At 37.1% G+C, this 14,056-nt stretch overlaps 1 protein-coding gene across 8 annotated transcripts in view; it reads left to right on the forward strand.

Annotated features, from left to right (window-relative positions):
- The window catches only part of FGD4 (FYVE, RhoGEF and PH domain containing 4), a 113,735-nt gene extending 100,346 nt beyond the window's left edge, over window positions 1-13,389 (forward strand). For all 8 annotated transcript variants that reach the window (XM_063319410.1, XM_063319457.1, XM_063319467.1 and 5 more), the window contains exons 10-17: window positions 151-297; window positions 1,758-1,930; window positions 4,723-4,753; window positions 4,927-5,022; window positions 5,429-5,554; window positions 7,769-7,909; window positions 9,583-9,723; window positions 9,928-13,389. In XM_063319410.1, coding sequence (XP_063175480.1) covers window positions 151-297; window positions 1,758-1,930; window positions 4,723-4,753; window positions 4,927-5,022; window positions 5,429-5,554; window positions 7,769-7,909; window positions 9,583-9,723; window positions 9,928-10,185 — 1,113 coding nt within the window. In that variant the 3' untranslated portion in view covers window positions 10,186-13,389. The remainder of the gene's footprint in view (window positions 1-150; window positions 298-1,757; window positions 1,931-4,722; window positions 4,754-4,926; window positions 5,023-5,428; window positions 5,555-7,768; window positions 7,910-9,582; window positions 9,724-9,927) is intronic.
- Window positions 13,390-14,056: the final 667 nt, after the last annotated feature.

A 14,056-nucleotide genomic window follows, 5' to 3' on the forward strand; every position in this document is an offset into this window, starting at 1 on the left:
ATGGCTGAGCATATGTACTGGGTATAATATATATGTTTTGCAAAGCTAACATTCTCCAGACTTACACAAGCTCCCATCATTTCACTTAAACATGCTTAAAGATCTGTGGTTTTAATTAATAAGTTTTATTGCTGTATTTTCACTGTGAAGGAGAATCTAAAGAAATTGTTAGAGATATATGAGATGCTGGGAGAAGAGGAAGACATTGTGAACCCTTCAAATGAACTGATAAAAGAAGGACAGATCCTTAAACTCGCTGCTCGCAATACATCTGCTCAAGAACGGTATCTTTTCCTAGTAAGTGTGGTGGCCTTGTGTTTGCAGGAGTGGCTGTGCACCTTTCTAGACTTGACCTACCAAAGAGAGAGGAGAATCCTCTTCTAGTTGATGTCAGTGCCTTTCCACTAGTGATACTAAAGCGTAAGAAAACACCATTTAGAACAGAATACGTGGCTTTAAATAAATGGAATCAATGTCCAACAACTCTGTTTTAAATAAGTGGCTGCTGATTATAAATGCAGGTCCTGGAGCATGAGTACTTTGACATTCTTATGAAACTGAAATGCTAAAGCTTAGGGTTTTAGTCCTGATCGATTGTGTGTGTTGGGGTCCCAGTAAGTCTCACGGTCCTGTGGGAGCTTGTTAATGGTGGCAGGTCATCCTCTTGTCAGGTGCCTGTGTCCTGTCTCGGAACTAACAAACTATAGCCACGCTCCCTTACAGCTTCCTTGGAAAAGGTTTGATGTAGTTCATGGCCCCCCATTCATTAAAAATTGCTAGTACATTTTTGCTTATGGGCCTCTGGCATTGCATGTCTTCTGGTTAATAAAGATAAGTAACAGGTTTTTGAGGCACAACTCCTGCTAATCTGTGCTTCAAACAAAAGGAGAAATCATTGAATAGTAAGACCTCAAATGGGGCTAGACAGCTGATGAAAATGATGTGCACTTCATGTGAGAAGGGACAAGTTCAAACGTGCTGTATCTGTGATACAGACTTGGCAATAGGCTCGACAGGATTTCTATGAAACAGGATTTAACTGAAGTGAGTTTCTCTTTTAAATAATTAATTTTGAGAAAAAAAGTGCGGGGGAAAAAATGTGAGAAAATTAAACACTATAGATCTGATTTAGAAATTGTGCTTCTAGGCTGGAGCTTTAGATATTTAAACGTTATTTAAAGTTCTAATCTTTAATAAAGGAATATATCTTTGTCCTGCTCGTGTATTATTTTTCCTGTGATATTGAGGGTTTCAGTGAATAAAAACTGTAAGAAATGTTCTTCTGTCTTGCAGAAAAGACAAATAACGTCCTCAAATAATATTAGTTAGAGCTTCTACAAAACCGAGTGGGTTTGGTACAGGGTAAATATAATTATTTATATTATCTATCTTCAGTGTATTCACTGAAGAAAAGAGTTCTTCTGCAGTTTAGAGTAGGTTTTGCAGAATTGGGGCATAAGAATGGGTTTTTCTAACAATATCCAGTCTGAGTATATTTGATGATAAATGCTATGAAGGCTGCTGCACATACAGAGCAATGATTCTTATATCCACTGAAGCTGTCCTTTAATCTTATCCCTAAACAAGTAAGAAAAATAAGTTGTCTTGCATTAGAGCTTTGGTCTTCTCGTATATCAACTAATCTGCTTTCTCACCCACTAAGTCTAACTTTGCGATACTGTTCAGCTCTCAGTAGAAACTGTGGCTGTATCTGTGTTTTTGTTAATGCAAAGCCACGTGTTTATTTTTTTCCCCAGTTTAACAATATGTTGCTCTACTGCGTCCCCAAATTCAGCCTGGTTGGATCAAAGTTCTCAGTTCGAACCAGAGTCGGCATAGATGGTATGAAGATTATAGAAACTCACAACGAAGAATATCCGCACACTTTTCAAGTGTCTGGAAAAGAGCGAACACTGGAGTTGCAGGCCAGGTAAGCGGTCTTTTTATCTAGCTTTTGGACGATTAAGTATATACACACAAAAGAGTGGACTAATAGATTTGGAGAAAGATGCAGTGGGCTTCGTCTTAATATCAGTGTTTTAGAATAGCCTAGGCTGCCAAAAATAATAAACTGTCAGTCCAAGAATCTCTTGGAGTAGAAGATGTATCCACAATGTATAGTGTATTGCCTTACTTTCCAGAAATACCTAAGATAGCTGTGAATGGGCTGGCTGGAAAACTGAAAGCAGTGTACCTAGCTGCTGCAAAGGCAATCTGTCCAAATGAAGTGTTTTGGGACGCTGAGCATTGTTAACTATGGGCAATGCTGGTGCCCTCCAGTACCTGAGCCACCTTGGCACAAATGAGTCTGTTCACCTCAGGGCATGTCCACACAACAAAACTCTCCAACCCTGGTGGGTTTACGTCCACAGAACGTAGTTTTCTACAGTGGTAGATGGGCACCTGCTTGCCTCCATTCCTCAGGCCTGTTTCCAGTCTATTTGTTTTCCTCCGGTCCCAGGTATCAACCTCACCCTGACCCTGGAAGGCAAGTTCTCCTTTTAGTTCTTGGGTCCTTTTCCTCCAATTGCACTCTTCTGACTGGTACTTTTCTGCTTTCCTTTATTAGTCCTTGTATCCTCCTCTTGCTGGGTTACCTTCTCATTGCTGCTTTTTGCATTGCCTAAACTAAACCTTCCCTGTCTAGACTGCCCCACTACAGACAAAGTCGTGTGCTCCACCTCTCCTTTTGGACCTGTTTAAAGATCTTATTCTTAGCAGTCAGGTTTCATTGCAGAGAGGCGAGGATTAAATAAGCAGGAGGATGTCTTTGGTGGATATAGTTCTGTGTTGACTCCATGTATTTGGGGACAAACCATAGCTTGCTAGCAAATGAGCTTGCAAGCTACTTTCCTTTATGTTAAATAAAAAAAAAAGAGTTACAGCAGTGAATACAAAAAGATAACAGCATATAGAAATTTATCTACACTATCGTTTAATTTGAAATTAAATATATACTTTGAAAAATGAGAGGAAAAAGCTTTCCACTAAGGTCTGCGAGACTTCTGGGGCACATTTTTGACTATCAGTCACATCTACTATAAATTGCTGTATGATTTCTTGCTAAGTATTTGCCAAGTTGTTATGCCATATACCCATTTCAGTAGTGAAAGATGGCATCTGGCTGTATCATTTGTAAAGTATGCTTTAGTTGGAAGAAAAATGATACAGCAAAGTAAGTTTATTTTGTTAACTTTCCTGTATTACCAATAATTGCAAGTTTGTTGCATTAGTTTATTTTAGGTGTGAGAAGAACACGTTTTTATGTTTTGTTTTGTTTTATGAACATTTTTAGAATGCATTCAGTCTGTACAAAATTGTGAAGGAATAAGTACCAAATGAGATCTTACTCAGTTATATTACAACAATTTCAATTAATGCATGGGTATTGTGTGTGCTCTACACCTTAATGTCCTTAATTCGTGAGCTTGTATTAACAGTGTTGTAATGATTAGTTTACCCTTGAGGTTTTCTTTACTAGGAGGCTTCTGCTTATTTTTCAGAATACTATTTGAGTGTGTTTTCAATCACTGTTTTCAAACAGCTGGTAGATTATTTTTTTAGAGGTTGCTGGTGTGGCATGACATTTAACAGCTCAGCTTTCGCTTTTTAATGTAAGAAGGTAGGGGGAATTGTTTTGGCTGTTCACACAGGTTTCTCCTGCCTTGTATGTAGATGATACGTGGGAAGGAGAAACACTTGTTTAGGATTCTGCTTGCCTAAAAGTTTTACTAATATTGCAAAACAACATGTGAGGAGCCATTTTTATTGGGATGCTGTAAAAGCTCTCTTTCACATCCTTCGGAGCAATGCATAGAAAAATAAAATTTTGCATGGCTGATAGTGCATGGCTACACAAGGGTTTTTTTCCATATCATTATCCAAGGAGGAGGCCACTTTTGAAGAGCCAGATATACTGTGGTTTCTGACATAAAGTTTGCAGATAAACTGTTCATTACTGACACTAGCCAGTAGTTTCTAATAGTACTATTACTTGTGATATACGATGCTTTTCCCAAAGATTTGAGTGTCAAAGTCCTGCTGATATATTTTAAGGGCAAAGCTGTTGTACAAGATCAGAGTTGAATATGATTCCTCTCTCATCTCTGTCTAGTCTGTATATCTCATCTGTGCTTACTTTTAAGTCATCTGTATCTGCTGTAATACATAAAAGGGAAATTTCTGCTGTTTGGTTTATAATATGAAAACGCATTTTCCCTTCTGTTTAATTGGATACTCTTCTTGTCACCGTAGACAAGTTTAAACAGCAACAACAAAAAAGCGTTAAGGAAATTACTTTTGTTGGGGAAGGAGGAAGGTTTAAGAGATACACAGGAAAAATGTGCGCTATGTTAATGTATGTGAACTTAGTGCATGAAATGAGAGAAGAAAAACCCACCTACACCTGTCCTCAAAAAAAAAAAAAGAAAAAAGAAAAAGGTCTAACAATGCAAATACAACCATCACTTTTAAACGCATTTACATTTGTCTTTCAACTTGAAATCACTGCTTAGGGGTTGCAAACTTGTGAAACCTGAAGTTATGCTTTTGTTTTCTGTTTTGCTTTGTTTTTCTTTTAAGTTGGACAGTTGACAATTAGTGTTGTTTAAATTTAAATTCATGAGAGTTACTTCAGAAGCTTGGCTTTTGCAAGAAGTTGTTGATAGTAACATAATGTTTCCTGATCTAGTTTTGGACTAATGTGTCAAATATTTCTTTTAGTTCTGAACAAGATAAGGAAGAATGGATAAAGGTAAATTCATCTACATTCTTTATTTTCTAAATACTTTTTCACTGAAGCAATCAAAAAAGTTATATCCATGTTTTCTGGCTGTAGCTTCCCTCTGCTAATCAATAACTGGTCAGAATGCAGAGAGTCTGTTTTAAATGTAAGATGTTTAAGGAATTTCTCCACTGTTTCCTTAGGCGCTTCAGAATACTATAGAAGCTTTTCAGCAGAGAAATGAAACTTTCAGAAACGCTATTGCTAAAGAATATGAAGATGCACCTGTTGAGGTTTCTGTAAGTTGCTGTTATTCCTTTGTAACCTCCTTAGTAGCCATTTTGTTCTTCAATAACGGGAAAAAGTTTGGCAGAAACTTTGTTTTCAAGCTCATCGTTCTTGTAGCAGAGGAATTACAAAGTAGTCATCTTGATGGTAATTGTTTTTCTTCATAATGCCAAATCTTATAAACAAGACTCTTTTTTTTTCTTGAAGTACATGACAGAGTACCCTTTCAGTGATGCATAATGATTTTTGACTGCGTTCTTTGTTATTTCTTGTCTAGATTTCAAAATGCATCTTGAGCTGTGTTTTGCCATTTCCTTTCCAGAGGAAGCGAATAATTATTTTCTCTATTTAAAGTACTGCACAACTTTTTATACTGCCTTTTTTTATTCTCCCATCCTCCTTCTGTCCCCCCTTCAGAACGCTGAGCTTGGGAAGAGAGCACCCAGGTGGATACGAGACAACGAAGTAACCATGTGCATGAAATGCAAGGAACCCTTCAATGCACTGACAAGGAGAAGGCACCACTGCCGAGCGTGTGGACATGTAAGTGCAAACCCCTCGCTGCTGTAGCTGGTGAGCAGGCTTGGCAACAGGTCTAAGCACCTACTTGACTGCTGATGGCTGCTTGTTACGCTGCAGAGTTTGTTGCTGTGCTTGTGGCTGAAAGGAGAGGCTGTGTGTAGCATACCACAAAGGATCCTCTGTCTGCTTTAGCTGGCATGGTAAATTTGGAAGTAATTTGGAGCAGTGGAAGATGCGTGTTTGTGTAAAATGTCCCAAGCCCCTGGCCATGCTATACTGTTACTTCTGAGTGGCCTCCACTGATCTCAACAGTTGAAAGACCATATTAAACTGGCATAAGCCAACATTATCCCTGGCAGCACTGGCTGCCTCCTCTTCCCATTCCGCTGCCTCCTCTCCCCTCTTCACTAGAAGGTCACAAAGCCCTGCAGGTTTTCATTGCGTTAAGGTGGAGCTGTTCCCAGCTGGGTTCGGTGTGTAACTGTGTGGACATGTGCGAAGCCTTCCAGTACCTAAAGGGGGCCTACAGGAAAGATGGCAAGGGACTCTTTATCAGGGAGTGGAGCGATAGGATGAGGGGTAATGATTTTAAACTGAAAGAGGGGAGATTTAGATTAGATATCAGGAAGAAATTATTTACTGTGAGGCACTGGAACAGGTTGCCCAGGGGAGTTGTGGATGCCTCATCCCTGGAAGCGTTCAAGGCCAGGCTGGATTGGGCTGTGAGCAGCCTGGTCTAGGGGGAGGTGTCCCTGCCCATGGCAGCGGGGTTGGAACTAGATGATCCTTAAGGTCCCTTCCAACCCAAACCATTCTATGAAGCATCAGGGAAGGAGAGAAGGTTAGGACAGGGAGAGAGTATTGCTGCTTTCCATTATGATGGTACAGTACCGTATGCCACTCTAACGCAACCATGAAGTAGTGGTATGACTTGAGAGTTTTCAGAAGTTAACAAAAGAAGAGCAATCATACTTTCTGTGCTTTTTTTGTGTGCGTGCAATACAGCAGCTATGTCTTTCTCCAGCAGGTGGTAGTGCAAGCTCAGGTTTAATATTTATCTTACAGGTTATCTTGCATGATTTCTTTCTAATGTTTTTATGTGGTTTGAAGGCTTACTGCATTCACAACGCTGCTTCTGTGCTTTGCAGAATACTAGATGCTTTTTCAGAAGCTGTGAATTATTGATTATACAGTCGTCATCTGGGTTTTTTTCCAAAGCATTCTGTCTTAAAACTCCTCCATTAATCTTAAGATCACACCCTTCCTTTTTTTTCTCCGCTTTTGTTTAGACTCCTAGCTACTTCCCTCTACTGTAGTTCTATCACACCTCCTTCCACTTGAATTTTAAAACATTTTTCATGGGAATTAATTATGGTCCGTGATAGTTTCTTTCCTGCAGTGACTAATACTTAACTAGTATTCTCTAGAGATACTAGTTGAAGGTAGTGATCTAGATTAGTAATGCAGAGCCTGGTCCACAGTAAAATTTTGTTCAGTCGTTTGAGTGGTTCAAGTCCACTTGTCTACCTGTCTTTCTTGAAATAACTACACTCACACTTTCTGTGCAGGGCATTTCTTTCCCCTGAAATAACATTTCTGTAGAAAAATATTTCTAATGAAAGAACTTCTCTCAGATCTTCTTGCATTTCAGTTTTCTCTATATATTTTGTGAAAAGACAAAAGAAAGTCTGACATTGGCTTATGTATTCTGTGTACTCATTAACAGATTCTGAAACTGTAAATTTAATATTTCTTAGGTTAAAAAAGTAACCATTTCTGATTTTATTAATTTTTTTAATCATTTAAAGTGCATCTCGGTTGTACATTTCTGAGGCTATGTAGAAAACAAAATGATAAGTGTAACTTTTCAGGTTAGCATCTCAAGAAACTGGAAGATTTTTATGCTGCAGCACAGTCTGTGCTATATTCCAATTTTATTCCTAACTTTAACCTATAGATATAATTGAAAGCCTAGAGTGATTTTATACAATGTATAAAGTTCCCACCAGGTAAACAGTACAAAGCACTTCTAGTTAAGAAGCAGTGGCACAAATTTGGAAAAATCATTATTTTCAATTAAGTTACTGTTGAGTAACATCATAAAGCAATTATCTTCTATATAATTAAACAAAATATTCCTAATTAGATATAACATTAATTTGAAATTAAAATCTGTTTCCATAAATTTTTATAAATACTTAAATTTTATGTTTTCTTATGTTTTTTGTTTCTAAGGTGGTTTGCTGGAAATGTTCTGATTATAAGGCACATCTCGAATATGATGGCAATAAATTGAACAAAGTCTGTAAGGACTGCTATCACGTTATAATTGGTTGTACAGACAGTGAAGAAAAGAAGAAGAAAGGCATCTTGGAGGTACGTCACTTAAAAATACTATATGTGCATAGTTGCAAACAGTGTTTGGCTCATCAGTAGGTGAAAAATGGTAGTATTCTTGCAGGGCTGTCTTCTGTTTGAGAAATAAAAAGTATGTGGGCTAAATTCATCCCATCCGATAGATTTTGGTTTTCACCATTCATCTTTTACAGTACTGCTTTGTTTCTTACAACCCTTTTTAAAGGGGGAACTAGGAACCTTAGCTTGTTTGCTTCTTTCCAGTTACATCAGCTAATGTGACAAAACATTACCTTTCCTTATAAATGTTCAGTTTTCTTCTTCTCCACTTAAGCTGTCGTAGCAACAAAACCCACTTATTACTACAATGGTTCTTGAAAACATATACCCAAACTGAAAGAACTGGGGATGGAGGAGAGGGGAATGGGGGAGAATTTTGCTATCCAGAGTCTGAATAGTTAGATACCGTTTTGATCAGCGTATACAATGTACCTTTAAGTCATCGAGTTGCTCGCAGATTTTGACATCTAGAAGTTCAAGGTCTCAATCAGACAACAAGGACTTACGTTTTTTTTATGATCATGGGAAGAATTAGGCATCTTACAGTTGCAATTAACCTTCGCATTTCTTAAATCCGTCATTATAGGCCCTTTTAAAATACCTAACGTATGTTAGAGAAATATCATCTGAACTTTGTCAAGACGTATATTTGTTGTCAGATGTAGTACAGAAGGATTGACCCTCGAGCTAAATACCAACAGAAAAAGAAGGCAAAAATAAGATACAGATTGTAATTCCATATATATATATATAGTTCCTAATCCACGTTGGCTTGACTACGCCTGACTCCGCACTCTCTTACATGAGAAAGAGTAAGGAGCACAGGACTCCACTAGTTTACCTTATAGTCAAAAGAGTACTGTTTCATGGCATGATGGCTTTTTTAAGGTAGCTGAAGGAGCTATAGAGTGTCTTAGAAATGTCCGTCTACATGCTGGATCTCATGACAATGGAGTTGTTGGTACCATGTCGCAGCATCCAGACAGCATCACTGCTGGGGGAGGAAAAAAAAAATGGATGCAAGGAAATATTAACACATAAAATCATTTTGTGTTCTTTCTGTTCTTCTCAGGATCACTATTTAAGACAAGTAGCGTGTCACTCTGTCTTCAGATTTTAAGGAATTCACCTAATCTTTTCTCTAGGATTAGTGCTTGCATTCTTATGTTATTCTTAGAAATATGTTTGCATCTGGTCCTGTCATAATATTTTGTCTGCCAAAATAGAGTAGTTGTCATATTGGATAGTTAGTAGCACTTGCATGCCTAACATGATGTTATCTTAGAAATAAGACATTATTGTAGATACTAAGTTACAGAGAAAGGCTAGTCGTGGTGGCAAAATGAGATTTAGAGGGATGTAGTAGTGTATAATCCAAAATTACTGATGAAAGAAGAAACAGATTACACATGTGATGAGGGAGTAGTACACATTGTGATTGTATGTATGCATTACATAAATATTCTCCATAAATCCAGTCCTTAACTAACTTGGGTATTTACTCAAGCTGTTTTGCAGATGATACCTAAGATTTTATATGGATGGTGATATATTTCATCTTTTCTGTTCTGTGTGTTTTTAGTCTTTATTTAAGAAAGTTTATTTTCCTTTTTATGCTTTATACTGTCTCCTAGATTGAATCTGCAGAAGTCTCTGGAAATAGTGTCATATGTAGCTTTCTTCAGTACATGGAAAAATCAAAGCCTTGGCAGAAAGCGTGGTGTGTTATACCGAAACAGGAAGCTCTTGTGCTGTACATGTATGGTGCTCCCCAGGTATGTACACAGAACCTGGAAAAGATTTTAGGAATTATTGTCACTGACATCTGAGGAAGAGAGGTCAAAATAGCTCAGGAATGGAGGAAAGACCCAAGTGTTTTTACCAACCTGTATAGTAAACAAGAGGTAGTGTATAGTAAACGAGAGGTAGTGGGCAGATTAGTTGTCCGTTTTTAATCAAGAACAACTTCTCCTTCTTAGGATGTTAAAGCTCTGGCTACAATTCCACTTCTGGGCTATGCAGTAGATGACACTCCAAGAAGTGCTGACCTCCCGCACAGCTTCAAACTGACCCAGTCCAAGTCTGTGCACAGCTTTGCTGCGGACAATGAGGAACTAAAACAGAAATGGCTAAAAGTTATCCATTTAGCTGTCAAAGGTGAGACGCCAGAATGTGAAAATGAACTGCAAGTGAATTCAGAAGAGCAACCTGAATCTTCTAAAACATCTGAATGCTGAAGCTCAAGAATATGTGGTATTTTTAAAAGATTTCAGTTGAGTTTGTGGTTAACCTTTGTGTTAGCCTTCCTTTGCTCAATCAATTAAAAAAAAAAAAGAAAGAAAAAAAGAAAGAAACTTCTTACTACCATACACATCTTAGCACTTTATGTTTGGGAAAAATTCTGGTCTTTTTAGGGATCTTTTTCTTATATTTATGTTCTGTCAATAAAAGTGATGTACAGGTCCATTTCAGAGACTTTTTAAAAAATGTGAATGCTATTAAAAATACTTACTAACTTTACTGTACTACTACTTTGTTGTGATGCAAATTTTTTTGAAAATCCAGTTGCTCTTTGGTTAATGTTTGCTACTTTCATTATGAATGCAAATATTGAAGCTTCCTACTTACATGTTAGGATTTGCAGCAGGATAAAAGATATACCTCCACATTGCCAAAATAGATCTGTAGTTAAATATGCAGGGACAGTTTGGTTTAATGTATGTAGTTTATAGATTGAATTCCACAGATCTGTATATATGTTGTATTCACTTGTCTCTTTTTAATTAATGCAAATTGCTTTCACAGGTATATTGGCTTTTAAAGTTTCAGTATATCAAGGAAACAATCTAATGATTTTTCAATCTAGAAATGAATACCTAAAATACGAGAAAACAATATATAATATATGTACATATTAAAAATGTACAATACTTGATTTTTGCTTTGGTTTCATGATACTGGGTTCCTATTAGTGAATAATTTATTTAAAGAGCATGTTTTCTATTTGAAATTAAACACAGTCCTAAATTAACAAATACTGTTCAGTGATTTGTTTTAATAGCTGACATTTAATGATCTTGATATTTTTATGCATTAAAAAATAGCAGTAATGTAAGTGGCATGCAATGGACAAATAAGTTCCAGTTGTGTTTAAAAGAGCAGTCGCTTTTATTCAGTGTCCTACCACTGTCATCTAAGAGTGCAGTAGTTCGTTACTAAAATGCAGTATGTGGTTTGGAAAAGCAACAGATTCTAGTAACCTTCGGGGAACACGTATTTTTGCTATTATGATTATTGGAACAAAGGAGCATTTTGAACTTAAGTCTTTCAATTTTTGCAGAAGATGAGATAACTGTAATACTTATTTATGACAACAGTCTTCAAGGATTATTGCTGTAAAGTGGAGCCTGCTTTATACAAATTTAGCATGAGGTCTGAGCCTGCAAATCTCAAGTTGCATTAACTGCCATTATTTGCATTCTGCTTGTAGGAATAAGGACGCGTTGGCTTTACAACAAGTATTAAGTCCCTTACGAACTTTTATATTCCTATTAGGGTTTTTATACATAGAGGCAAATGACCTCCCTAAAATTTTTACTGTAACATGCTTGGATGAAATACAACAAATTCAGGTAGTGATTGACTATCAAGTAGACAATTAAAATCATTGCCATCTTTCCTTTTCTGACCCCTCAAACGAAGGAAAGTATGTAACTTCTACAATGAACTTGTCATAGGAACAGTCGGGAGTCTTACTTCTCAGTGTAACTGCACTCTGTATTTTAAACCACATCAAGCTGAAGAGCTGAGGTTCAAGTCCAGTTTTGTTACTAACAGGGGGGCAGATCTAAATTCTCGCTTTTTTATAATGAGATTTCCAGACAAAGTATTCACTGAACTCCCACTTTGCTCTTTTTTGCAACACTGTAGGGAAAAAAAATAGTTATTTAGCATTTAACAAAGGATTGTTAAAGTAACCTCTGTTTTTAATGTCAAGTGTGCATTGAGTACACAGTGTCTAGCATTCTTTGGTCATGCAGCTTAATGTTAGTGGGCTGGATTTTGCTCTTACCTGCACAAATCCAAAATTTACCATGGCCTTTAGACCTCAAAGCTTTAATCTAGTGCTAGGAATTATCAGGACATGGCATTGTAGAGTACTAACTCTATAACTGACTTTGTGCCTGTCAGTTCTGAATTATTCCTTGGGTGCTCCACGTGTCCAGATTATTCAGCATGTAACCCCAGTATTACTTTTATCTGATGTGCAAGCTCTTCTGTAATTCTTTAAGAGTTTTTTAAGTTATTTCTACTGTCAGCTGTATTTATCTTTATTTATGGGCAGCATAAGCCCATTTTGATTCATGTTGGTGAGCGCTATCAAATCTTCTCCTGGGTCTCCCTAGCTAGCACGTGCCGTCTTGTGTATATCTTGGCGAGGGATGGGGGAACATTCAGGTAAGCAAGAAGAACTCTCCATGGCTAACTTTCTTTGGTCATCTCCTGAAAGTGGGTATCTTCTAAAAGAGTCTCAAGTGCAACTGCGGCATCTGGAGGGTTGTCTTACCACATCCTCGTGTGTAAAAAACATTGTTTCCCATGTTTAAGTTGTTGAGTGTAAGGGGAGAAGTTGCCTTAAGGGCGTCCCCAGATAAGATGGAGTAAGCTATTCTGAAAGTAATATGATGGTATGACTGTAATCATGTAGGATATTCTGTTTTCTAAGCTCCTGCAAACTTACTTCTGAGCCAAGTAGGAAGACCTATTCGAGCTAAATGATTAAGGAAATGATTAGAAGCAGTAATTTCTGTGCTGCCTTATTGTTATAGTGGTATTGAGCATCTGACGCTGCTTGAATGATTTCAGCATCTCCCAGAGGAAGCCCTGCATTTGGGCACAAACAATTTGAAATGAAGTTAGCATTGGGAGTTATTTATATGGATGTTAACCTCGCGTTTGCTCTCAGCCATTAAAGTTTATATAGTGCAGGATATTTCGTTTACCCTAGTGAAACCTATTTCATGTTCTCATTATCAATTGCTTGGTTGGAATTGTTCTTTTTCTGAGTCAGAATGCCTCGGCACTCAAATGTATGGTTCTGTGTGTATTTTGTAGGAGAAGTATGTACCACTAATATTAAAGGCGATCAGAAGATGGAGAAGTTTCTGCTAGATTTAACCGCCCTGTTTTACTCTATTCTCTACAGGCAAGCCCCCCTTACAACATCCAGAACTTTAAATTATAAATTACGACCACAGAGGAACAAATTCAAAGTAGTAACTGCTGCGGCTTAAGTACCATGACAAAAGCAGCCAAATTAAAACTATCATTCTAACAAGGTATAGGCTGTTCCCATTCCAGCTGTTGGATTCTTTTAAAAAAAAAAAAAAAAAAAAAGGCATGACAAATATTAGCATAAAGCTGTGTGTGTAAGGAATAAACTATAACTGAGCGTTCATTCATAATACATGAATGTATGTGAATGGCTCTGCTCAATTATTTAAGCTTTGCGATTCTTGTGTTCAAGAAATGCTTCTTTCTCACTTTAAAAGTGATCAGTCTTCTGTGCAGTTTAAAGCAGATCAAATGTTATTTTGTGCGGTTTTATCTGTGTTCAACCAGAACAAGGGCTTAATTTTATCTTTAATATGTTTGGAACATATTAATATATTTTTCAAAACGACTTAATATTTTTCCCCTATCATGGAAAAATAGTGTATCGTGACATCTGCGTGTCTGCACTGTTCTTCCAGATCCACTAAAAATTGTTTTCTGGTCTCGGGTACTCCTGCTTGGTTGAAGAGCTGCTGTAAAACCTATAGCATCTAGTACTTTCAGATCCCTTTACACTGAGTAGGTTTGTTTATTTCAAAATGTATATAATTTTTATGTGCAAAATAGATATAGAGAATACAAAACATTCTCTTCTATTTGGAGTAGAATATTAAGCCACTTTAAATGCATGTAATATATAGTGGCACCTCTTTATGCAAAACCATCTCAAAGTGCTTTATAAATCTCCTCAAAGGTTCTAAATCCTTTTCATAGAAAAAAGGATTTTTATTCTTCATATTTTTAAACTATGGATGAAGCCAAGGCACTGATTAA

Source organism: Chroicocephalus ridibundus, chromosome 1 (assembly GCF_963924245.1).
Source record: "Chroicocephalus ridibundus chromosome 1, bChrRid1.1, whole genome shotgun sequence".
Taxonomy (NCBI): Eukaryota; Metazoa; Chordata; class Aves; order Charadriiformes; family Laridae; genus Chroicocephalus; species Chroicocephalus ridibundus.